Source organism: Grampus griseus (genome assembly GCF_964374135.1).
Source record: "Grampus griseus genome assembly, chromosome: 2".
Lineage (NCBI taxonomy): Eukaryota > Metazoa > Chordata > Mammalia > Artiodactyla > Delphinidae > Grampus > Grampus griseus.
The window spans coordinates 73,091,856-73,118,980 of record NC_139018.1 but is presented as its reverse complement, the minus strand read 5'-3'; the positions used below and the strand labels follow the sequence as shown (position 1 = coordinate 73,118,980).

Sequence of the window (27,125 nt, the reverse complement as noted above, 5' to 3'; positions counted from 1 at the left end):
ATTAGATTCCACATATGATATCCTGTGATATTTGTCTGTCTGACTTAGTATGATCATCTCTAGGTCCATCCATGTTGCTGCAAATGGCAGTATTTCATTCCTTTTATGGCTGAGTAATATTCCATTGTATATATATATATACCGTATCTTCTTTATCCATTCCTCCGTCTATGGACATTTGGGTTGCTTCCATGTCTTGGCTACTGTAAATAGTGCTGCGATGAACATTAGGGTGCGTGTATCTTTTCTAATGCCGGCTGTGTGTATGCATATGTGGATGTGCATACATATGTCCAGCTGCCACCCAGGTTTGCCCACGCCAGGGAAAGGAGGGACACAGGATGGCTGTCATCAGGGAATAATATGGAAACATTTGCACTTGTTTGAAATTTATTTCTGGTATTTTTATCCTCCCTCTTCTGTCTCACCCTGCCCTCAATCTGCTTGTTTAGGCAGATGATGATTGATAAGTCAATACAGTTGACTTTTGAACAATGAAAGGGTCACCCCCCAAATAATAAGAAATCCGCCTATAACTTTACAGTTGGTCCTCCATATGTGTGGTTGGTTGAATCTGGATTCAGCCAGCTGTGGATTTCGTAGTACTGTAGTATGCATCTATTGAAAAGAACCCCACATGCATGTGAACCTAGGCAGTTCAAACCCGTTATTCAAGGGACAACTATAGTTTTTTCTAAGCATGTCCTCGTTGACAGCAAGAAGGAAAGGCATTACTGATTTAAAAAAATATACATTTGTATTAATTCTCCCATAAAATTTGAGAGCTGGTTGTGGTATAATTGCTAACAAAAATTATACTGAAAGAAAAGCTCATCTTTGCAAGTCAGTGGGTTTATAATTAGTTCACAAGAACGGTGCCTTTAAATACCTAATTAACTAAAGGCCAAGTCCTCATCTAGGCAAACCATCTATCCTTTTTTCTCTGGAGAGTGGAGGTGGTAGCCTTTCCCTTCCACCTGCAGTCCTCCCAGGAAATATTTCAAAGTCTGCCTGCTTCACTGTGTCTATGCCAACCTACAGAGGGTTGTTTTGCTACAGCGATCACCAAAGCTACTTGCCTTGAAAGCAAATGGCGATGCAATAAGTTGCATTTGCTTTCCCATAAAAATAGATTGACATAATTTGATCAAGTCTTCTTTCCAGTTTAAAAGGACATGAAAATAGTCTGCTGAATGAGGGCACATGCAGTAATATGTACTTGAGTTGAGCACATCACTAATATCAGCAGAAAGGCAACTACTAATCAGCTTAACTGCTTTGCCCATGAGAAGAAAATAAAAAAACTTAACTCTTGCTGGATAGAAGCTCATTGTCTAAATTAAGGTTAGTTAGCTCTTTAGTCTTTTTTACATTTCAAGTTCTCCCATTAGAATGTCCATGAAGAAATGTTATCAGAATGCTAATCCCAATTCTTAGGTCTCCTGGAGGCACACAGGGTCTTCCCATTAGCAACAAAAGTGTGACGTTGCCTACCTATCTGGTAGTGTTTGAGAGATTTCCCAAATAACGGAGAGAAACGAACTTTCATCACAGAATTCAAATATTTAATGACAAAATTAGAGCTTGCTGTATTAGTGAATCACAGAGCAGGTGTTACTTGTCTCTGAAAGGAACAAAAATGATATTTGACATCTTAGGGAACTTCTGAAGAATTAATAACTGTACAACAGACATCAGCAGTGCCACAATTCTAAAATTTAAAAGCGAAACCTATCTTTAATATCCTTTATTGAGGGCATTCTGTAAATATTTTTACATAAATGCATAATCTTTGTTAGCCACAAAAGTAGTATTAAGACAGATTTCACTGTAATTTTAAGTCTAACACATAATCTTTATTTTTTCAGAGCTTAAAAAAGTTAACTACTGATCTTGTTACATTTTACAAATACCTTCAATATGAAACATTAACCTGAATCACTGTCTACTTCCTGTACACAGGTACCTAATAGTACTAGGGAAGAATACTACAGCTACATTCCAGGAAGAAGTGAGAACACTGGCAAGTCTCTTTTCTTTACGAGTTGTCAATACAATTTAAGAAATCCTTCACTGAAATGTAGTATTTCCAAAACTCAGTAGTGAGGTGCAGAAATGAAACAAAGAAATTAAATGTATTTTAGCAAGCCACTGAATTGGTCCCAAATAATGTGAGTCATTTTAGCAATTTTCTCTAGGTTAGATTGTATTAATATTTTGTATTGAAGCACCTTCTACAAAAGGATAGCAAAGAACCTCATGTACGTCATCACAGGACTCGCTCCTGTGCAAGAAGTCAGGAGGTCCGGGAGGGACTAGGGTTGCTGTTTGGCCTCTTCTGTGGGCAGAGGCCTAGGTAGTAGGACTTGGACACAGGGAGGTCAAGGACATGACCACAGTCTGGAAGCAAATCCATAGAGGAAGGTAAAAACAATGCAGACAGGCTTTCTTCAAATCCTGGATATTTCCAAGAAGACTTAAGTCTAAAAGGATAAGCAGAGAGTGAGGAAAGAGGGCAAGATGTGGAGTACTTATATTTATGAAGAGTAACTATCACAAGTCTACCGGAGAGGGAAAAATCTCAAATTTCACGGTATGCTTATGACCTCACCCTCTGCTACTCTAGAAGCAGCTTCACAAACACTGATGTTAGATACGTGGCGACAAATCGAGTTTGGCTGATTGTCGGGGCGTTTTAGACTTACCACTTCAATTATTTATACCAACTGTCTATCTGAAGCTAGAATTCACTTTGGGAAGATGAATATATCTGTGTGTGCGCGCGCGCGCACGTGCATTTTCTATACTGAGGCCTGCAAAGAAAACCTATGTGGCGTGAGATTTTCAGCTTTTCTTAGAAATTGTAAATGCTTCCAATGGTACTCACCAGACAGCAAGTTCCTTGCTGCTTTAAACTTTTAAGACACCAAAAGAAAAGTACAAAATATTATAGTACATGTATATAGTTTACCCGATAAATTTTACAGAGAGTTTTCTTGAACTGGATCATCTCCCTAAGAGGATTCAGAAATTTTGTCTCTGGCAAATCCCATCTCCCTTTTGACACATAGTGACTAAGATCATTTTCCCCCACAACAGCCCAATTTTCTATCTCCCTGGGAATGCTTTTATCAGGAGAATTTAAGCTATTTAGATCAGCATAAATAATCCCAAAGTCATCATATGCTGCTGTGTAAGAGCCTGCAATACACATGGCCTCAATGGGTAGGAAGGAATAGAAAGGGGTCCTGAAGATCCAGGCAGCTTAAAAAAATCAGTGCATCGCAGCGGGAGGCTGAGCATATGTATCTGGGATGTACAGCTTGCCTCCTTGTTTCAGGACGACAAAGCACAGCTTTTATATTTAGCATTTTAACCTTCTAAGAAACCAAACTCCCAGACTGAAAATCCAGGCCTGTGTCGAGTGATACAAAATCAGGAGCTGTATGAACCAACCCCATTCAGTCTGACTGCAATGTAAAGGCTTCATGACTGTGCTGTTTTATGTCAGACCAGGCAAGTTGCAATTGCCATGAAATGCAATTTGTCAAAAAACCCACACTTTAAATTAGATTAATAGCAATAACAACATCAAAACCTCCAAAAATCAGATACCAAGAACCGAAGGCCATTTCCCAAGGACATCATGAAGGCGTCTCTAAACAGGCATGACTTCGTAAAAAGAGAAAAAAGATTTAAAATGTAGTATCTTTTCACATTATCCTTTACACAGACCTTTATCTGGACAAATCAATTCTTGATAAAAATCCAAGCTCTTTTCAAGACCGGCTACCGTAATCTGGGACAGTGACAAAGAAACATTCATGAATGCACAGAGGTTTTTAAATGGGCTTTTCCTTAGGTCTTTCATCTCAAAATTTTATCCTTTATACGGTAATTCTAAATAATCAGCCTGGAAACAAGTAATGGAAGAATTTAAACTGTAGCTCAGAAAGTAGATTTCTATCTGTGACTCTGATTTGTTTTTTTGAATGCTGGTGATGGCTCATGCAAAAAGTTCCTACACAAAAAGCAAAATCTAAGACTGCTGTTTCCCCTGATAAATCCAATTGTTTTTTCTAATACAGATTTGTGTCTCAGGATTTAGAATCGTAACCTTCAAATTAAGAGTACCTAAGAGACTGAGTGAAGCCAATCACTGCTTGACTTTTATTTCCAACCAGGAACAATAACATCTGACGTCACCACATTAAAATGTCTTCCTGCTTAATATCAGGAAAAAAATACAGTTTAGACCTAGCTCAATATATCATTTGGTCCGAATTTCATATTCAAACTACCAAAAAAAAACGAGAAAGCCTTAAAGAGGAAACACATACAGACACACGCATACACACAGTGGGAAAAAAATGAAGCTGATGCTTGCAGCATTTCTTAGCAAGATTATTAGGGAAATGTATAAACACAACACCTTTTCTCTCATATTAACATCTGTAAAGGAAAAATAACCTAAATGTCCACATTTGGGGGAAAAAAAAGCAAGCGGAGGTCCAGAATTCTTGTAAAAACTGCTGAACAAACTTCATTTTCTCTTCAGAGGTCACCAGGAGAGGCAGTTTCTCAGCATTTGTGCTTCATGGCAAGCTAAGGAGAGAAAGGGACACAAGTAAGATGTTATCAGCAGTGGGGAGGGTTCCTTTGCTGCTCCTTCCCCACATCCGCGATGAGAAGCGACACCAAGATCCTTCTTGCTGAGGCAGATCACCATTACAGTGCACAGTGGCCCTTAGTACATGTGCAGCGTGTCCCTAAACGGTCCACGGAGCACTGCATTTGTCACTCGTCCTTCCAGTGTTGTTGTTGGTGTACGTGTCCAGGTCAGGGAGCGTGCTACATGATGTTCCTTCATGCCACTGAAGGAGCAAATGGAAGAGCCAAAGTAGAGGCAGAATGAGTGACCTACCCTAGAAACAAAGGCCTCTGGGCTCCCAGGTTACTAGTTATCCAGGAAGACCAACACTCTCCAAATGTATTTACTGACATCTCGTAAAGTATTAAAAATCACCAACTGTAGAGAAACAAACAAGCTGCAGTAATCCACGTAATATCCTGGACATTCAACCAGGTCCAAAGCACTTGACAATTAGACTGTTTTACCAACCAGGACTGAACAATAGACCAAATTCAGACCTTGACTTACTGCTCTCACTGGTATTTGAAAAATGTGGTTTATTGAAATGTTAGATCTGTATAAATGGGAACACCAAATACCACTGTATCATTCAGTAGCTTCCCAAGCCCAGCTGGAGCCCATGATAATATATTTAAGGAAATGTATGCAGGTACAAAACATAAGATTAATCTGACATTGCTTTCCTTAGCCAGATCCCTTCCAAGGAGCCCATATACTGACGTGAAGCAGAAGCAGGGTTGAGGCTGAATTGTGATCCCTCATGTGTCTAGAGTCTGGTATTAGGGACTAGTCCCTGAGACTGGGGCTGGAGTTACTGGGGGTAGTCATGTCGCTAAATTAATCTCTACTTGGGCAGCGTCAGCTGGAAGAGCTCCAGGTGCCTGTACCTGGTGAAGCCAGCCTAAGTGAATACCCCCAAGGACCTTTTGCAGTGCTGATGCCACCAGCCAGTCAACTGTCAGATGGTGTTTGTGAAGCCCTGAGTGTGTCCAGGCTGCTGTGCTCAGTGCTGTGGGTTTTTGCCAAGAAGGTTAACTCCTGAACTCGAAGAGTTTACAGTCCGGGAAACATGGTGGGTGGAAATGGCAGAGCCAGGGCTCTCTCTCAGATCCGTCCCACTCCCTGGCCACACTCTGAGCCCCTCCACTGTATGGCCTCCGCTTCTTGCTCTGTCTCTAGTTTCAATACATTATTTAGCGATGTGGACCATTCAAATCAACACAGAGCTGTTAAGCGTTGTGCATAATGAATACCCAGCATAAATATTTGATCAGTGCTGCTGTCCTGTTATTCACTCAGCTGTTAACCTTCAGCTAATGGGCTTTGCCAATTTACCCACAGTCATTAATCCTCAGCAGCAGTCGTGTTGCTTCTCACACCAGACCCTGGTTACCTCTCCGGTGCAGCTGGGACTGGCACTAAGGGGAGCCCCAGCCGGGCGGGCCCGTGCCAGTTCAGCTTTGCAGAAGTACATATGGATTGGACATTTTGCCATTTGAGGTATTTTTGCGTAAAGGCACATCATTTCCACGCTACCTCTTTTTGTTCTGTTTTTTCTTTAACTTCCTGGGAGTTAGAAGCTTTAGAATATGGAAGGCACGATGCTGTCGCTTCCCTGCTACAAATCTGCTGTATGACCTTGAGCTCGAAGTCACAATTGCCCCGTACCTCGGTTTCCTCATGTCTATAAATATCATCTCCAACTCAAATGCTTATGGATTAATGTAGATGTCAGAGTTCCTACAGAAGAGAAGTTAAAAACTTCCTTTTGCTATATTTTTGTTTTCTTAATGTTTCATGGAAAGCTTTCCCTTTCAAAGCTGTGTAAATGACACCATCTAAATAATAATAACAACAATAATAGAAAAAAACAACAATAATAGAAAAAGTTGTTACTCATACAGGGGGTATTTTTTAAGAGGCCTGGACTCTTGAGGTCCCTTCTAGCTCAGACCCACAGGGAGTAGATGACCGTGGTAGGGACAGAGGCAGCATTCCCTGCCAGTGAGGGAAATGCCACTCACCACTCCCTCCCCTACAAACGTGAGCTTGTGCAGAACAGGGCAGATCACTGTTCTTTTCTGTGGGAAATACACAGCATCTGAGGATGCCTAGGTGTGGGTATCCCTCTCGCCTGCTGACTCACCAGCCAACGCAGGCGTCAAAGCACTGCACACACTGCACTGCTGCACTTTCTGAAGCAGAGGAGAGTGAGCAGGCCTGCTTTGTGGCTGAGCTTGACTCCCCTAAGGTCTGAGACTGTACCAAGCTCATAGTTCAGGAAGGAACCACGCTTCCCAAGCCAGGCTGAACACAGCCGGGGGAGAGGGGTTGCAGACACATTTCCATTGGCTCTGCAGGAGTCAAGCGCCCACATGTCTTGATGGCAGGCTCCTACAAAGGTGATCCACTCACTAATGTACCCGGGTCGCTGTAGGAGTCCTGGGAAAATCGAGAAAGCCACAGATAGCCTCTTCTGTTGCAGTCCAGAAGGTGTGCCCTACTCTCCAGCTGAGGTTGCATGCTCTTGTTCAACCAGGGAGCCCAGAGGAACTGTCACCCAGCACTGCCTTTCTCTGTCAGGGCTCTAACAAGTGCACTGTGTCTCGACGTCTAAACACAGCCCACTCTTCATGAGTCAAGAGAGCCATTTTTGGGGAGGCAGTGGTGGAAGGCCTGGGTTCCATCTCTGAACTCTCTCCTCACCAGTAGGCCTGGTAGGGGCTTGGCCAGTGAAATGACATCTTCACAGACAGCCTACACTAGTGGGACAAATCAGGAGTCCTGGTCCCTGGGAAAATAGCCACCCCTTATCTCAAGAGGTCAGCCTCCTCCTGAGGAATCCTGCCCATGCTGGTGATTCATAAGCACACATCCCAGACGTGCAGTTTTAGAAAACTGCAAGTCTGGTTATTATTGTGTCTCTCTCCCACTCCCTCAAACACAGTAAGAGACACTAGCAGCCCCTCCCCCCCAACCCTTACGGTACCCACAGGAGCGGAAGCCAGAGTAAGTGGAGACTGCCCCCTGCCGCGTCCATCTCTAGGGAAATAGGTAACTGGCTGGTACCAACCCTCCCAGTGGTCAAAGCCAGAGACCCCTGTGCCTTTGGTGGCCTAATCAGTTTCTGTTCTGACAGGTCCTGTTTGCAAGGGCTGCTCTGTGTTTAGAAAGTATCAGCATTCAGCAGGAGGCCCTCCCACCCCCCTTTGGAGGGCACAAAATCTTCACCACCAGTCCCTCCCCACCCCTGTGCTGGGATCCTCAGTCACATTTCTCCAACCCTCTACAGTGCTCATCACGTGATGGATTGGAGCAGGCTCAGCAGAAACCATTTTTATGGAAACAGTTGTAACTAATATTAACTGAGGTTTATATGCACCAAGTATTATTGTTTTTTTTTTTTTTTTTTTTGGCGGTACGCGGGCCTCTCACTGTTGTGGCCTCTCCCGTTGCGGAGCACAGGCTCCGGACGCGCAGGCCCAGCGGCCATGGCTCACAGGCCCAGCTTCTCCGCGGCGTGTGGGATCTTCCCCGACCGGGGCACGAACCCGTGTCCCCTGCATCGGCAGGCGGACCCTCAACCACTGCGCCACCAGGGAAGCCCTGCACCAAGTATTGTACTAACCAATTTATAGGTTTGAATGCATTCAATTCTCTCAACACCCTAGGAGAAAGGTACTATTATTAGTTAGCCCTATTTTACTGATGAGGAAACTGGGGCTTAGAGAAATTAAGCCCCTGCCCAAGGTCATGGAGTTGCTAAATCAAACACAAGATGTTAACTACCATACCATACTGTCTTCCCAACTACCTAGCAAACTTGGCCACAGTATCAGGGAAACAGGGTGACCAGGGCCAAGAATTCTGGCCATCTGGTTAGGTTATCCAACCCAGTGTTTGTATGACCTCCTCTGGGGCGGATAGTGACATGGATGACCTCCAGGTATTGTCTACTCCGCATTAGGAAGAATGATTTCACAGACTTCCTTGGTAACCTGGTTCATGGCCTAATCATTAATCTAAACTCTTATTTTAGCAGAATGTTATCAGGGCACCATTGAGTGCTCTATTCTGTATAACAAGACACGAAAGAGAATTGCTGCAGTATCACCCTTCCCAGACTTTAAGACAATTAAAAAATAATTCCTGTAGTCTTCTCTTCTCCAAATCAACACTTTAAATGTTCCCCCAGACTTCCACTGCCCATCCGCCTTTTAAATCACTACAGTTGCTGTTGCTATATATGAAGTTGGGTAGGAATTCTAACATCTCCACTCCATCATTATTTCTATATCACAAAGGCTGCAGAAGGGACGAGGGGAACCACAATTCTGAGCTTGTTCCCTCTGTGACAGCCGCAGCAGGATAGGCTCTGGCCCCCAGCAGGGCTGCCTGCATTTTCAGCCAGGTTTGAACTCCAAATGGGCCCCTAAGGCAGCAGTACAGTAAGACACTGTCATGATAGGGAATTGACACAACGAGACAGGTCTGTGCAAAGGGGATGCAGGAAGGGCAGGCTAGATGCACCCACTCAGATCTGGATCTGCAGTCGGGCCTGGGCTTAAGCCTCGGGAAGGGGCCGGCCTGGCTGACCTGGGGAGATTGTCCATTCTTGGTTCCTCAGCAAAAGCGGGGTTTTCTTTTGAAGCACATTAATTTTTTCCCCAAAGGTCACCTGAAAAGCCTATCTTGAAAGGCCAGATCATGAGTCTGACATGCCAACAATTATCAGCAAAAGTTGTTTCTGGAAACCTAAATTCAAAATCACTAGCCAGAAAGGAGCTGCCCTTTGATCCAAAGTACAAGAACAGTAATAAATCCTCTTTTATCACCTGACCAACAGGGCTTCTCTTTCCTTTGGTTTGTGACTGCCTTAGATAGCTGGCTGCCAATAAAAACTCCCCCTTCCCCTCCAGAAAGGCACATTTTCAGTGCATGTGTACACCTGAGGCATGTGGAAAACACCATTCTCTGGACCCAGAGGCAGGTGGGAATTTTGCAGGCAGCTCTGCACTAGTCAGGTCAGCCTTAGGAAGTCCAAGGCCCCTCCACAGGGGAAACTAGCCCTGAGACTAGAATTTGCTTTTTTGTATAGTAAAGAGATAAGAACACAGGATGCGAGGCTCATGACAGCATGGAAAAGTAAGCACGAGAGCCCACAGTCCTCTTTCAAGCACTGGCTAACAGAGGAGGGATATTCTTACACCTGTCCTGCCCCTACCCCCATCCTGTTCCCAGAAATGGGAGCCTTAAACTTCTGGGTAGGAAGTAAAGATGGTCCACATTTCCCAAAGATACGGGGTCAGAGACAGGGATGAAGACAGCAGAAACGAGATAACCAAAGAAACAGGTCCAAGAAGAAATCTTCCCAACTCCGGTACTTACTAAGTAGCAGAAGGAAACTGTATACAGAGGCCAAAAAAAAAATAAAAAAAGGCTTGACTTTGTCCCTCCCACCTGGGAAACATACTGAAATAAAGTTTTGGGCACCAAAGCTCCCTGACAACCCAGAGCTGAGCCCTCGGCCGCGCTGCGGGACCCACCTTGTGTGCAGTTTCTGCAAACTGCTGGGCGCTGTTCTTCATGTCTTCCGTCTTCTCCTCTGCGCGGCCTAAGCGCTCCCCACGCTCGTTCAAGGCCTGGCTCGCTTTCTGCACTGCACTGGTCACGCTGTCGGCCGCTGAATGGAGGATGCTGTTTCCTGAAAGGGGACAGGAAGAGCATCAGAAGCTGGCTCGGCTGACCTACAGTGACACCCCCACCCAGGGTGAGCACCCCGAAAAAGCAAGGTGGGTCAGACTCCGGAAAGGCCTTGAGTGTCTAGGAAACAAGCCGACTTCTCTTCTGACTTGGTCTGACTGACTCACTTTTAGGAAGAATACCCACTGACGGTAGGACCTGGGCAAGTGCTGCAGGCTGCTTTCGCAGCCCCATCGCTGACAGCACTCGTTTCCGTTCTGCCGGCATTCTGTTTGGTGAGGCTCAGAAGAGCGGGGTCCATCTGAATTTAGGACTTGGCTTGCAAAGGTAGATGGGAACCCTGACAAGTCCATAGAATTAGGCAAGTTCAGTGAGACATATCTGGATCATATGAGCATTTCCTCTTGACCTGGGGTTTAGATGGATAACCACAGGAAAATTGGGAGTACAGAACTTCTCCAGATATGATGCTCTGTATTCCTTTCAACTGTTCCCTTCCATTTTACCCCTTCACCCCTATATGCACAGCCCCACGTAAGAAGCTGTGGGTCAGTCTCAAAGTTCAGAGGAGATATGTCAGTTCCCAACCTTGAATCCCGAGCCATGGCCTGGTTGGTTGGTCCTCTTTGCCTCTGATCTCAAGTATATGAAATATGGGGCCTCAGTACTGTACTTAGCCAGCAGGTAAAAAACAGTAACAGAAACCTGTCCTAGAAGGAACTTGGCACTCCCAGATTCATGAATGATGATACTGAGAAAGTTGAAAACCATCACATTTCAAATGGTTATGCATTCGTGACATCCCAGGTACCAGGACTGGAAAAGAGATCCAACAGTGACGAACTGGCAGGTGCGTAACCCATGGAGACCTAGAAACCTGCCAGATTACAACCAAAGGAGATTTATAGCTGTATTTTGTTAATGCTGAGTGGAAGATAGTTAAATGGCATTTTATATAATAGCTTTGTGTCTTTGAATACGTTTTTATTACATCATTTAACTTTGTACCTGGGATGGATGCATCTAGCCACAGACAGCTTTTAATGGAAACGTAATTTCCACTGGTCTCAGCTGCAAAGGCTTCCTCATTTCTCCTCTGTGGGAACAGTCTGTGGTTTGTGGAAAAGGATCTCAGGCAAAGAAAGTGCCTGCCCCAGAGGAAGCACTTTGTAAATTGTTTTCCATTTTTCTTCTTAAGGGGTGGATTTCAAGGGCTTCAACTCTGCACTAAGGGGAGGAGAATGGAGTTAGCTTAGTATTACTCAGCTGCATCAACCACTACTGGAGCCAAGATAAGTCAGCACAGATTAACAGAGGAGATGTGGCTCTGGAGAAACTGGCTGAATGCAAGGGCTGGAATGGAAGGTCTGTCTCGGTCTTCAGAACAGATTTAGGAGGAGAAATCTGGGTTCCCATTTGCTTTCATATCATGGTTATGATTATAGCCTATCACCACTGCTTAAAATTTGAATAGCATTTTGCAGTCATAAAGCATCTTTACAAATATTGTCTCATTTGATTTTCACAGAAATTCTACTGTGAAGACTGAGACTAGGTGAGGTTCAGGGCTTCCACAAGATCATGTCACTAGGGAAGTGACATAGCTAGCACTGGAACCTGGTTTCCCAATGCCTTTTCCTTATTCTGTGCCTTCCTCTCTGCAGGTGTGGTGTTGGTCATGGAAAGCAATCACTATGACAGAATTGTGAGAACACCAGCATAGATAGGTTTTGACAGGTTATTTCCCAAGGTAATGCCTGACTGTTTCTGTCCTAAAGAAACCTATTCCCCTTGGTAAATGAAGAGTTATTGCCTAAGCTGCAGTGCAAGCCAGGTGCTCCCAAGAAGGAACAGGCCAATGGGAAAGAATAAGACAGTGAAGGGACTGAAGGTGCAGAGGAGTTGGGGGAGGGCACAAGAAAATCTCCCCTTCCTGCTTCCTTCCACATGCCCACAGCTTAGCCGCCAGAGGCTAGAGAAAAGATGGGGCAGGGTACCTGCAACTCCACAGCCAGGAACACCTGCATTAAACCAAAGGGATTTTAGAATTAGTTATAATAAAATCAAGAGGGTATATAACCAGGATAGGTTTTCTCCCCATCGGAACTGACCCTCATGGTGCCCTCAAAGTGAGACATACCTGTGTTTCTAGAATGAATCTGCTTTGTGTGAGCCATACTGTTTTCCTGTCATGACTTTCTTAATCTTGTACAGACGTCAGATCAACACTGCACCCAGTTTTATATGATACTGTTTAACCAAGAGTTGTTATAACTAAAAGAGAACCAAATGCTGTCTTCATTATTCAGTGGTGACACTGCTGACCACTATCAATAAAAAATCCACCTGCAGTTATTTTCAGCCACGAGGATGGATTTGAACAAATCTCATCACCTCAGTTGAAATGTCCTCCCCTGGTTTCAATTCTACCTGTATTTTCAGGCTCAGTGAAGTCCCATTGCCTTTATCAAGGTTCAGGTCAATTACATTCTCTTCTCAACTTTGTAAGAACTGTCTGTATCCTTCTTGGGTGACTGATCAAGTACAGTCATGGGCAACTCTTCTGCCTCATTTCTTCACCCATAGATGCGATGACCTCCCAGCTGGATTATATATTCCCTGAGGGCACCTTTCGCTCTGCTGACCATTCCCTAAATCCTGAATCTTCCTCCTCTAGATTCGGGTCTCCCGCTTGCTTGCTCTATTCTCTCTGATATCTTGCAAATGCTGTAATTCCAGGGTTCTGTCCTTGGCCCTCTTCTCTTTCTCATTCTGCAGACTCTCCCTAGGACAATTCTACTCAGCTCATGGCTTCAATGACCAAATTTTTGCTTTTTTCTAGGTTGTGCTGCTGAGGCTCCAGACCCACGATTTCTTACTGGGCAACTTCAGGTGAGTCACCGAAAATCATATTGAATTTGGTATGTCTACACCTGACCCCATTATCACACCTGCTTTTCCTTTGGGGTCCCCTGCTCGGTCAATAACTCCCCTATCTGCCCAGCTTTCTCCTCAATTCAGAAATCTGGGAGCCCAGTCCAGATTCCTCCCTCACTTTTACCACATACGACTACAAGTCATCTGCTGTCCAGCCCTCTACTCTTCGCCCTCTTTGCCAGCTTCATTATCTCTCTGTGGATCCAGTCCCTCTTGCCTTCAGAGATACAGCAATAGCCTTTTGTTGTTAGGTGTCCCCACACCTTTTGTGGTTCATCTTCCACACATTTCTAGAGGACACTTTTAAAAAGGCAAATTTGTTACCATCTTCTCACTGCTTCCAAGAAGAAATTGAGAACTTTGCCCTGCCTCACTCTCAGCTTATCTTAGAACCTCATCCATTTTTCCTCTCCCTAGCGATCTCCAATCCCACGCCTTGCCAGATTACCTAAATTTTCGCAGATGTGTCATGTTTCTTTTACCTGTATGCTTTTGTGCTTACTGCTACCTCTGTGTGAACTCTGAGTCTCATCTTAGCCTTCCCACTTACTCCTATGTGCTTCAGTACACTTCATACCCCTTTCCTAGGAAGGACTGTCATGTCTAGCCCACCCTAAACCATTGTTGCCCCCAACATACACAGTATCTTGTGTCTATTTCAAATGGTGCATTTATCATAATGCATGTAATTGCTGGGTATCTAGTGTGAGCTCCTTGAAGGCAGGGGCTGGGCCTTTCTCACTTTTGTATTTGCAATCCCTGGCACATAGGAGAGACTCAATAAACGTTGGTTGGCTTAGAGGCAGGAAAAATATATCATCCTTCTGATGATTTCTCCATGGCTTAGCAGAGGGTTGGACGCATGACTGATGCTGTTACATGATCTAACTAGGTCTTCAAATTCTAAACCTGCCAAATGACTAAGGGTTTAGTCTGTGTCTAATGAAGCCAGCTATGTCACCTAGAGATTGTGCCAGGAATTCAGTGAATTAAGTCAACAACAAAATGCAAAAAGGGGAATGCTTTTGCTATAGTGAATGCGAAGAGAAAGTTGGTGAAAAATCTGTTGTTACCAGCCTTAAAATAAACAACTACAAGGTCTAAAAATAACAGAAGTTAAATAGCTTTTAAATCCAATGCAAGAATAGCAGTTGCCTGACCACTTACTACGTTCTAGGCACTTACTAACATCTGCTCCTCACAACAGCCTTATGCGATGACACATCACTGATCCCGTTTTTACCAACGCGAGCACCAACGGACAGAGAGAGGGTTAGCAGTGCACCAAGGATCCCACGGTAAGTGAAGAGCAGAGCTAGGTTTTGAACTCAGGAAGCCCAGCTCCAGAGCCAGTTCTCTTACTCACTGTTATATTGGCTCTCCATGGGAATTTTCTTGTATTTGAGATTAATACAGTCTGCATTAACTGTATGGAATGAAGACTTCAGTGTAGCAGTTCCTAAAGCATTTCTTAACGCCATAATACAAAAGAAAACATCTTGTCATTATTACAAGCTAAAACAATTTACTATAGAAAATTTAGAATACATATTACTATAAAAAGGCAATAAAATCGCGTAGTATTCAATTGCTTAGAGATAACCACATTTACATTTATGGTACATTTTATTCTAGTAATTTTTCTGTCTATGTTTTTCTAAAACATGGTTGTGGCCATACTATATATATTTAGTACTGTATCCTATTGTGGGTACTTTCCCATGCCATGGAAAATTCTTTGAAAATACTGTTTATAATGGCTACATAACACTGTTGTAATTTATTCAGTTATTTCCCTTTTCATTATTGGGTGCGTGTTCAAAAGTGTCCATCCTTCCTTCTTCCGTGCACACCATTATATTTCAACTTCTGTATACACTGCAGTGTGCTCACCACCAAAAGCTTAATTTCCATCTGTCACCATACAGTTGACCCCCTTTTTATCTATTTCATCCTCCTCCGACCCCCTTCCTCTCTGGTAACCACTACTCTGTTCTTTGTATCTATGTATCTGTTTTCCTTTTGTTTGGCTTGTTCATTTTTTTAAAAATTAATTTTAACTTAAAAAATATTCCACATATGAGTGAAATCGTACTGTATTTGTATTTTCCTTTCTGATTTATTTCACTTAGCGTAATACCCTCAAGGTCCATCCGTGTTGTCACAAATGGCAAGATTTCATTTTTTTATGGCTGAGTTCCATTGTCTACACACACACACACACACACACACACACACACACACACACACACACACCCCATATCTTCTTTATCCATTCATCCATCAGTAGGCTCTTAGTGTTTCCATATCTTGGCTTTTTATAAACGATGCTTCAGTGAACACAGGGGTGCATGTATCTTTTTGAATTAGTGTTTTCATATTCTTCAGATAAATACCCAGAAATGGAATAGCTGGATCATATGGTAGTTTATTCTTAATTTTTTGAGGACTCTCCATATTGTTTTTCATAGTGGCTGCACCAATTTACATTCCCAACAACAGTGCTGAGGGTTTCCCTTTCTCCACACCCTCTCTAACACCTTTTTGAAAATAACCATTCTAATGGGCATGAGGTAATATCTCATTGTGATTTTAATTTAAATTTCCCTAATAACCGGTAGAATTAAGAAAACAGTTCCATTTACCATTGCAACAAAAAGAATACCTAGGAATAAATTTAACAAAGGAGGTAAAAGACCTACACATTGACAATTGTAAGACACTGTTGAAAGAAACTGAAGACACAAAGACATGGAAAGATAGTCCATGCTCATGGACTGGAAGAATTAACACTGTTAAAAATATCCATTACCCAAAGAAATTTACAGGTTAAATGCAACCCCAATGACATTTTTCACAGAACTAGAACAAAAAATCCTAAAATTTATATGGAACCACAAAAGACCCCAGATGGCCAAAGCAATCCTGGCAACAAAGAACAAAGCTGGAGGTATCACACTCCCTGACTTAAAATTATACTGCAAAGTTATATTTAATCAAAACAGTATGGTATTGGCAGAAAAACAGACATACAGGTCACTGGAAATGAACTGAGAGCCGAGAAACAAATCCACACACACATGAAAAATTAATCTACAATAAGGGAGGGAAGAACATGCAACAGAGAAAAGATTGTCTCTGCAGTAAATGGTGCTGGGAAAACTAGACAGCCACATGCAAAAGAATGAAACTAGACCACTATATTATACCATACACAAAAATCAACTCAAGATGGATTAAACACTTGAATGTAAGACCTAGAAGAGAACATAGGCAGTATGCTCTTTAACTTTGGTCTTACCAGTATCTTTCTGGATATGTCTCCTCAGGCAAGGGAAACAAAAGCAAAATTAAACAAATGGGATTACATGAAACTAAAAAGCTTCTGCACATGAAAGGAAACCATCAAAAAAAAAAAACAAAAAAGACAACTTACTGAATAGAGCAAGGTATTTGCAAATCATATATCTGATAAGGGGTTAATAAAATAAAGAACTCATACAACTTAATAAAAAACAAAAATTAAAAAATGGGCAGAGGATCTGAATAGGCATTTTTCCAAAGAAGACACACAGATGGCCGACAGACACATGAAAAGAGGCTCAGCATCACTAAGTATTAGGAAAGTGTTGTTTTTAAAATGAGGCTGCAGTTACTTTCTTGCATTTACATGCACACACACACACAATCTTTGTCCATAACTCTGATAATTCCTCGAGATTAAACTGCTGGTTCAAAGGACACACACGTTTTTGAGGCTCTTGGTGCGTGCTGAAAATTGCTTCCCTGAAAGACTCATTCAGTATTCAGAGCTATTCATTTGAGTGCATGCTATGTGCCAAGCACTGTTACCTTGACAAACTGGCAGAATGACTTTGAGGGAGTGTTTTAAATTCTCTGATCTTTAGTTTCCTCATCTGTAACTCCACCTCATGTGGTTGTTGTAGAAGTTAAGATGAAGATGTATGTATACAAAGTGCCTACAGGTGCTCAGTGAATGTCTATCCCTCTACCTCCCTAAGACCACATCTACTCTAGGAACTTTGGAAAAAGTACACAATCCCACCCAGTTTCTTTGCATGTCTCCTCTTTTATCTTGGGGCTAAGTGTCTTGAAGCTCTCAGGAGACACTTAGATCTGTGTATACTTGCTGTGTGCACCTCAGAGAGAGCTGAACACATGTTCATTAAATCAAGGCATGCCTTGTAAAGAAGGATGCTTAACTCAAAAGTTGGGGCCCATCATATTGTGCTGAGTTAAATCTGGAAATAAAAGTCTCCTGAGGCAGATAGAACAGTAATTCTCTCTAAATAGGCAGGAAGCACATTAATACCCAAATTTATTCAAACAGTCTGAGAAGAGGCTGTCAACCACTGCAAATAATGTCAACTACTTTTTGAACTACAGTCTCTGGGAATAGAGCAGAGACCAGTCTTACTTCACTGATGTTGCATTCACATTGGTTCCGCTCAATATGTGCTTTAAAAAATATATTATGCTGGCATATTTTACGTTAAGTGATTGAGAAGACCTTCCTGAGAGAGCAATTTGAGATAAAGCTATAACGTTGTGTTCAGTCACTGTTTGAAAACAATGAAAATAAATTTAAATGTATAGGAAAATGAGGGAAAACAATAAGGTATATTGAAAAGTGACAATGGAAGAGAAAGGAGGATTTTTTTTAAAAGCCCACAGACCACACCAACAAATATAAACATAATTTCTTTATATCATCCTAGACTTCAGGTTGTATCTTGGTAATCAAAATTCCTAATTCTATAGCTAGTAAAGAGTCAATTTAAATAGAATTTTCAGCAGGTGTTTCCTATATTAAACACACATGTAGATATATGAAGTGCAAAATACTCATCATGTTTGGAAAAAAGCAGGAAAATCATCTAAAAAATAAACGATTGATAAACCTAAGGCAGTCTATACTCGGAGTTGAGTAAACATGGTCATCTCAGGGCACTCTTTTAAAACAGAAATCTGGTAATAGTTTTGCATGGACTATTTGTATTCTATAATCAGTTTGACCACTTAGGAATAACTGTACGATAAAGCCCCATTTATCCAAACTAATTTAAAGGAAAACCAATTATGAAAAAAACTGGATTTGGGTTTTAGTACCATAAACTTAAAAAATGGGCAGGGAGATCTATTTTATTTTTTTTTTCTATTTACCTTTTTTTAAAATTCAAACAAAGTCACAAAAATTATAATCATCCTCATCAGTTCACTCAGTCCCATGTAATTAATTTTTTTTTCATCTTGATCTTTTGTTAGCACTTTTACGAATTCATCAGTTTTCCATTAGAGTTCTGAAAACGCTTATTCATTCAGTTCAGCAGTATAGGCAGTTACCAGAAACCTGTACTTGTCAGAGTCTTTTGCATAAATTCCCTGAAGACGAAACCCTTTTATAGGAACATTTTTGCAAAAGCATCAGAATACACCCAGAACTCTCTGTAAATGACAAAAGACTTAAAAAGGACCACAGTTAAAGATTTGATGAAAGTTCATAATAATGCAATAGACAAGGAAATTTAGTTATTTCTGAGATATACATTTTAAAGTAATAACTAGAATTATGGCTTATAACATTATACCAGAACATATAAGATTTTTAGAAATTTCATGTAATGTCTGAAACATTTATATTGACATGTTTCCATACAAATAACCCAAAGAAAGTTTAGTATTACTTGTTGGGGTTTTTTTTTTTGTTTTTTTTATACTGCAGGTTCTTATTAGTCATCAATTTTATACACATCAGTGTATACATGTCAATCCCAATCGCCCAATTCAGCACACCACCATCCCCACCCCACCACGGTTTTCCCCCCTTGGTGTCCATACTTTTGTTCTCCACGTCTGTGTATCAACTTCTGACCTGCAAACCAGTTCATCTGTACCATTTTTCTAGGTTCCACGTACATGCGTTAATATATGATATTTGTTTTTCTCTTTCTGACGTACTTCACTCTGTATGACAGTCTCTAGATCTATCCACGTATCAACAAATGACTCAATTTCATTCCTTTTTATGGCTAAGTAATATTCCATTGTACATATGTACCACATCTTCTTTATCCATTCATCTGTCAGTGGGCACTTAGGTTGCTTCCATGACCTGGCTATTGTAAATAGTGCTGCAATGAACATTGGGGTGCATGTGTCTTTTGCAATTATGGTTTTCTCTGGGTATATGCCCAGTAGTGGGATTGCTGGATCATATGGTAATTCTATTTTTAGTTTTTTAAGGAACCTCCATACTGTTCTCCATAGTGGCTGTAGCAATTTACATTCCCACCACAGTGTAAGAGGGTTCCCTTTTCTCCACACCCTCTCCAGCATTTGTTGTTTGTAGATTTTCTGATGATGCCCATTCTGACTGCTGTGAGGTGATACCTCATTGTAGTTTTGATTTGCATTTCTCTAATAATCAGTGATGTTGAGCAGCTTTTCCTGTGCCTCTGGGCCATTTGTATGTCTTCTTTGGAGAAATGTCTATTTAGGTCTTCTGCCCATTTTTGGATTGGGTTGTTTGTTTCTTTAATATTGAGCTGCATGAGCTGTTTATATATTTTGGAGATTAATCCTTTCTCCGTTGATTCATTTGCAAATATTTTCTCCCATTCTGAGGGTTGTCTTTTCGTCTTGTTTATAGTTTCCTTTGCTGTGCAAAAGCTTTGAAGTTTCCTTAGGTCCCATTTGTTTTTGTTTTTATTTCGATTACTCTAGGAGGTGGATCAAAAAAGATCTTGCTGTGGTTTATGTCAAAGAGTGTTCTTCCTATGTTTTCCTCTAAGAGTTTTATAGTGTCTGGTCTTACATTTAGGTCTCAAACCCATTGTGAGTTTATTTTTGTGTATGGTGTTACGGAGTGTTCTAATTTCATTCTTTTACATGTAGCTGTCCAGTTTTCCCAGCACCACTTATTGAAGAGACTGTCTTTTCTCCATTGTATATCTTTGCCTCCTTTGTCATAGATTAGTTGACCATAGGTGCGTGGGTTTATCTCTGGGCTTTCTATCTTGTTCCATTGATCTGTTTCTGTTTTTGTGCCAGTATCGTATTGTCTTGATTCCTGTAGCTTTGTAGTATATTCTGAAGTCAGGGAGTCAGATTCTTCCAGCTCCGTTTTTTTCCCTTAAGACTTCCTTGGCTATTCGGGGTCTTTTGTGTATCCATACAAATTTTAAGATGTTTTGTTCTAGTTCTGTAAAAACTGCCATTGGTAATTTGATAGGGATTGCATTGAATCTGTAGATTGCTTTGGGTAGTATAGTCATTTTCACAGTATTGATCTTCTAATCCAAGAACATGGTATATTTCTCCACCTGTTTGTGTGATCTTTGATTTCTTTCATCAGTGTCTTATAGTTTTCTGCATACAGGTCTTTTGTCTCCCTAGGTAGGTTTATTCCTAGGTATTTTATTCTTTTTGTTGCAATGGTAAATGGGAGTGTTTCCATAATTTCTTTCAGATTTTTCATCATTAGTGTATAGGAACGCAAGAGATTTCTGGGCATTAATTTTGTATCCTGCAACTTTACCAAATTCATTGATTAGCTCAGTTTTCCGGTGGCATGTTTAGGACTCTCTGTGTATAGTATCATGTCATCAGCAAATAGTGACAGTTTTACTACTTCTTTTCCAATTTGTATTACTTTTATTTCTTTTTCTTCTCTGATTGCCGTGGCTAGGACTTCCAACACTATATTGAATAGTAGTGGTGAGAGTGGACATCCTTGTCTCATTCCTGATCTTAGAGGAAATGCTTTCAGTTTTTCATCATTGAGAATGATGTTTGCTGTGGGTTTGTCGTATATGGCCTTTATTATGTTGAGGTAGGTTCCCTCTATGCCCACTTTTTGCCGAGTTTTTATCATAAATGGGTGTTGAATTTTGTCAAAAGTTTTTTCTGCATCTATTGAGATTATCATATGGTTTTTATTCTTCAATTTGTTAATATGGTGTATCACATTGATTGATTTGCGTATATTGAAGAATCCTTGCATCCCTGGGATAAATCCCACTTGATCATGATGTAAGATCCTTTTAATGTGTTGTTGGATTCTGTTTGCTAGTATTTTGTTGAAGATTTTTGCATCTGTATTCATCAGTGATATTGGTCTGTAATTTTCTTTTTTTGTAGTATCTTTGTCTGGTTTTGGTATCAGGGTGATGGTGGCCTCATAGAATGAGTTTGGGAGTGTTCCTTCCTCTGCAGTTTTTTGGAAGAGTTTGAGAATCATGGGTGTTATCTCTTCTCTAAATGTTTGATAGAGTTCACCTGTGAAGCCATCTGGTCCTGGACTTTTGTTTGTTGGAAGATTTTTAATCACAGTTAAAATTTCATTACTTGTGATTTGTCTGTTCATATTTTCTGTTTCTTCCTGGTTCAGTCTTGGAAGGTTATACTTTTCTAAGAATTTGTTCATTTCTTCCACGTTGTCCATTTTATTGGCATAGAGTTGCTTGTAGTAGTCCCTTAGGATGCTTTGTATTTCTGCAGTGTGTGTTTTAACTTCTTTTTCATTTCTAATTTTATTGACTTGATTCCTCTCCCTCTTTTTCTTGATGAGTCTGGCTAATGTTTTATTAATTTTGTTTATCTTCTCAAAGAACCAGCTTTTAGCTGTATTGATCTTTGCTATTGTTTTCTTTGTTTCTACTTCATTTATTTCTGCTCTGATCTTTATGATTTCTTTCCTTCTGCTAACTTTGGGTTTTGTCTGTTCTTCTTTCTCTAGTTCCTTTACGTGTAAGGTTAGATTGTTTACTTGAGATTTTTCTTGTTTCTTGAGGTAGGCTTGTATAGCTATGAACTTCCCTCTTAGAACTGCTTTTGCTGCATCCCATAGGTTTTGGATCATTGTGTTTTCATTGTCACTTGTCTCTAGGTAGTTTTTGATTTCCTCTTTGATTTCTTCAGTGTTATCTTGGTTATTTAGTAACGTATTGTTTAGCCTCCATGTGTTTGTGTTTTTTACGTTTTTTTCCCTGTAATTCATTTCTGATCTCATAGCATTGTGGTCAGAAAAGATGCTTGATATGATTTCAATTTTCTTAAATTTACTGAGGCTTGATTTGTGACCCAAGATGTGATCTATCCTGGAGAATGTTCCATGCGCCCTTGAGAAGAAAGTGTAATCTGCTGTTTTGGGATGGAATGTCCTATAAATATCAATTAAATCTGTCTGGTTAATTGTGTCATTTAAGCTTTCGTTTCCTTATTTATTTTCATTTTGGATGATTTGTCCATTGGTTTAAGTGAGGTGTTAAAGTCCCCCACTATTATTGTGTTACTGTCGATTTCCTCTTTTATAGCTGTTAGCAGTTGCCTTATGTATTGAGGTGCTCCTATGTTGGGTGCATATATAATTGTTATATCTTCTTCTTGGATTGATCCCTTGATCATTATGTAGTGTCCTTCCTTGTCTCTTATAACATTCTTTATTTTAACGTCTATTTTATCTAATATGAGTATAGCTACTCCAGCTTTCTTTTGATTTCCATTTGCATGGAGTATCTTTTTCTATCCCCTCATTTTCAGTCTGTATGTGTCCCTAGGTCTGAAGTGGGTCTCTTGTACACAGCATATATAGGGGTCTTGTTTTTGTATCTTTTCAGCGAGCCTGTGTCTTTTGGTTGGAGCATTTAATCCATTCACGTTTAAGGTAATTATCTATATGTATGTTCCTATTACCATTTTCTTAATTGTTTTGGGTTTGTTTTTGCAGGTCCTTTTCTTCTCTTGTGTTTTCCACTTAGAGAAGTTCCTTTAGCATTTGTTGTGGAGCTGATTTGGTGGTGCTGAATTTTCTTAGCTTTTGCTTGTTTGTAAAGCTTTTGATTTCTCCATCAAATCTGAATGAGATCCTTGCTGGGTAGAGTAATCTTGGTTGTAGGTTCTTCCCTTTCATCACTTTAAGTATATCATGCTACTCCCTTCTGGCTTGTAGAGTTTCTGGTGAGAAATCCGCTGTTAACCTTATGGGAGTTCCCTTGTATGTTAATTTTCATTTTTCTGTTGCTGCTTTCAATAATTTTTCTTTGTCTTTAATTTTTGCCACTTTGATTACTATGTGTCTCAGTGCGTTTCTCCTTGGGTTTATCCCATACGGGACTCGCTGCGCTTCCTGGAATTGGGTGGCTATTTCCTTTCCCCTGTTAGGGAAGTTTGCGACTATAATCTCTTCAAGTATTTTCTCAGGTCCTTTCTCTCTCTCTTATCCTTCTGAGACCCCTATAATGCGAATGTTGTTGCATTTAATGTTGTCCCAGCGGTCTCTTAGGTTGTCTTCCTTTCTTTTCATTTTTTTTTCTTTATTCTGTTCCGCAGCAGTGAATTCCACCATTTTGTTTCCCAGGTCACTTATCCGTTCTTCTGCCTCAGTTATTCTGCTATTGATGCCTTCTAGTATAGTTTTCATTTCAGTTATTGTATTGTTCATCTCTGTTTGTTCTTTAATTCTTCTAGGTCTTTGTTAAACATTTCTTGCATCTTCTCGATCTTTGCGTCCATTCTTTTTCCGAGGTCCTGGATCATGTTCACTATCATTATTCTGGATTCTTTTTCTGGAAGGTTGCCTATGTCCACTTCATTTAGTTGTTTTTCTGGGGTTTTATCTTGTTCCTTCATTTGATACATAGCCCTCTGCCTTTTCATCTTGTCTGTCTTTCTGTGAATGTGGTTTTTGTTCCACAGGCTGCAGGATTGTAGTTCTTCTTGCTTCTGCTGTCTGCCCTCTGGTAGATGAGGCTATCTAAGAGGCTTGATGGGAGGGACTGGTGGTGGGTAGAGCTGACTGTTGCTCTGGTGGGAAGAGCTCAGTAAAATTTAATCCACTTGACTGTTGATGGGTGGGGCTGGGTTCCTTCCCTGTTGGTTGTTTGGCCTGAGGCAACCCAACACTGGAGCCTACCTGGGCTCTTTGGTGGGGCTAATGACAGACTCTGGGAGGGCTCATGCCAAGGAGTAATTCCCAGAACTTTTGCTGCCAGTATCCTTGTCCCCATGGTGAGCCACAGCACCCCCCCCCCAACCTTTGCAGGAGACCCTCCAACACTAGCAGGTAGGTCTGGTTCAGTCTCCCCTGGGGTTACTGCTCCTTCCACTGGGTTCCGATGTGCACACCACTTTGTGTGTGCTCTCCAAGAGTGGAGTCTCTGTTTCCCCCAGTCCTGTCGAAGTCATGCAGTCAATTCCCACTAGGCTTCAATGTCTGATTCTCTAGGAATTCCTCCTCCTGTTGCTGGATCCCCAGGTTGGGAAGCCTGACATGGGGCTCAGAACCTTCACTCCAGTGGGTGGACTTTGTGGCATAAGTGTTCTCCAGTCTGAGTCACCGACACACCTGTTTTGGGATTTGATTTTACTGTGATTGTGCCCCTCCTACCATCTCATTGTGGCTTCTCCTTTGTCTTTGGATGTGGGGTATCTTTTTTGGTGAATTCCAGTGTCTTCCTGTTGATGATTGTCCAGCAGGTAGTTGTGATTCTGGTGTTCTCGCAAGAGGGAGTGAGAGCACGTCCTTCTACTCAGCCATCTTGGTTCCTCTCCCCAGGGAGATCTATTATATGCAAACTGTTAGTAGTCCAGGAACATTAGTAATTCTCATATTGTATACCCAAAGTGTTCAGTAATTATTTATTCCTTGAGTAGATTAAATAGTTCCTATTCTATTCTTGTCTACTGTATTAATTTTTTTTACCAAGGGTATTTTCATGGGTAGACATAAGGTTCACTTAAGTCTGGTCCAGTATTAGTGACATTCACATTAATTTAGGTATAAATCTATAGGATGCACTCAAGATGTGTTTTCTTTTTTTTCTACTTCCAGTCTTCATTGCCCAGCTTCTCTATCATTAGAGGCCATATGAGCAAAAGACAAGAAAAGTCACGTGGAAACTTGGTTCCCTGATGGCAGGGTCCCTTTTCAGTCCTAAAGGCTCTCTGAACCGTGTACATACTATTCTGCTTCCTGAGATGAGCAGCCATCTCCAGCCCTGTCGGTGGTAATTCAGCTGCATGGTAATTGTGATACTTCCAAGGAGGTTCTGCTTAGGACTGTGACTTGCATTAAGCATTTTATAAATGAATAATAATTTAAATAATAATGATGATATTAATTTCTACAGAGTGATTAAATGCAAAGTCCCACCTGGTGAAACAAGTTAGTTCTTATTTCACAGTCTCCATTAATTATCTGAGAGCTTGGGTAAATTACCAAGTTCTTTCTACATTACATTGACTAATCAATACTAATCACACAGCTGCATCTCAATGTAGGACAACCTGTAGGAGCCCCTTAGAGATGGGAGATTCTTCCAAACTGCTAAATTTTAAAATTTCATTTGTACTTTTGTGGTAGTGACTAATCAGATAAATTCTGTTACAAATCCAGGTTATGTTACATCAGCTTTCCAAAAGGAAGAGTTGTTAACCCATGCTGGGCACTGATGCAGTGTGAACATCAGCTAGTTGCCGAAACTGCTACAATTCACTGAATGGTTACTATGTGCAGTGCTATGTTAAACTGTCAAATTCCTCAAAGCAATATATTCTTACCCTACTTTACAATCAAGGAAACAGATGGTCAGGAAGGGGAGATAGCTTGCCCACGTTCACCTAGATCTTGACCCTGAAGCTCTTTTTAAAAAATCATTTTGTAAAATAAAAACTGTATATATTTAAGGTGTACAACATGATGATTTGATATACATATACATAGTGAAATGATAACTACAGTCAAGTTAATTTTAACATAGCCTTCTCACATAGGTACCATTTTTTCCCCTTTTTTTTTGTGGTGAGAGCACCTGAAATCACTCTTCAGCAAACTTCTAGTATTCAACTATAGTCATGCTACGCATTAGATCTCTAGACTTATTCATCCTACATAACTTCAACTTTGTATCCTTGGACCAACACGTTCCCATTTCCCCCACCTCCCTGCCCATGGTAGCAAGGCACAGAAGGAAAAAAACCTGCATGACCTCACTTATATATGGACTCTAAAAAAGCTGAGTACATAGAAACTGAGAGTTGACCTCAAAGCTCTGAACAACTATGTCAGCATTTCCCAAAGTGGTTCTGTGGTTTAAAACAGTGCTACATAGAAAGCTCAATTCTATGTACATGACTTTATGAAAAGCCAGTTTTGGAAAACTGGCAAACAAAAACTGGGAAATGAAAGGTTTTGTAAAACCTTTAATATACTAACATAGATTGTAATCAAAAGAAGGTAGGGGTGGGAGCAGGAAAGATCTGCTAGCAGAATTTCCCCAATATATTTACTCACAGGTTCCTTCTGCATAGATTATCTTAGGGTGGATTTCTGCAGAATCTGTTTTGGGAAATGCTACAATAAAGTATACTGATTGCTAAGTTAAAGCAGGAAAGATAAATCAATCCAGGCTGTCCTCATCATTTTAGCAATAGATGGACTAGTCATATAATTACATTAAAAAGGCTTGCTTTATAGAGGCAGCAGAACAGATATAGCATGCTGAGTGGCAGTTCCAGAATTATCTTTTGTCTTAAGTTGGTGGCTAATTTCAGGGACCATGAAACTTGTTTGTTTCCTGCAGCTGGATGACAAAGAAAAATGGACTCAGAGTTCAGGAATACTTTGTAAACCCATAAACTCAAAAGTCTACTTGAAGGAGACCTTGGAGTTACCTGTTGCTGGTATTACCAAAGGAAGAAGAATGGACCGTTCTATCAGGTGATTCTCTTCTGCTGGCAATGTTAAAGTAATTTAGTGGAACCTCCGCCTGTTCCCGAGTCAAAGGCATGTGCATAGCTAAGAACTCAGGAG

General features: G+C 41.0%; 1 protein-coding gene across 1 annotated transcript in view; it reads right to left on the bottom strand.

The window, feature by feature from the left end:
* Positions 1–1,543: 1,543 nt before the first annotated feature.
* Positions 1,544–27,125, bottom strand: part of STXBP6 (syntaxin binding protein 6) — a 202,559-nt gene continuing 176,977 nt past the window's right edge. Inside the window, exons 4-5 of the mRNA XM_082649061.1 lie at positions 10,201–10,358; positions 1,544–4,605 (exon numbers count right to left, since the gene is read on the bottom strand). Coding sequence (XP_082505187.1) covers positions 4,582–4,605; positions 10,201–10,358 — 182 coding nt within the window. The 3' untranslated portion in view covers positions 1,544–4,581. The remainder of the gene's footprint in view (positions 4,606–10,200; positions 10,359–27,125) is intronic.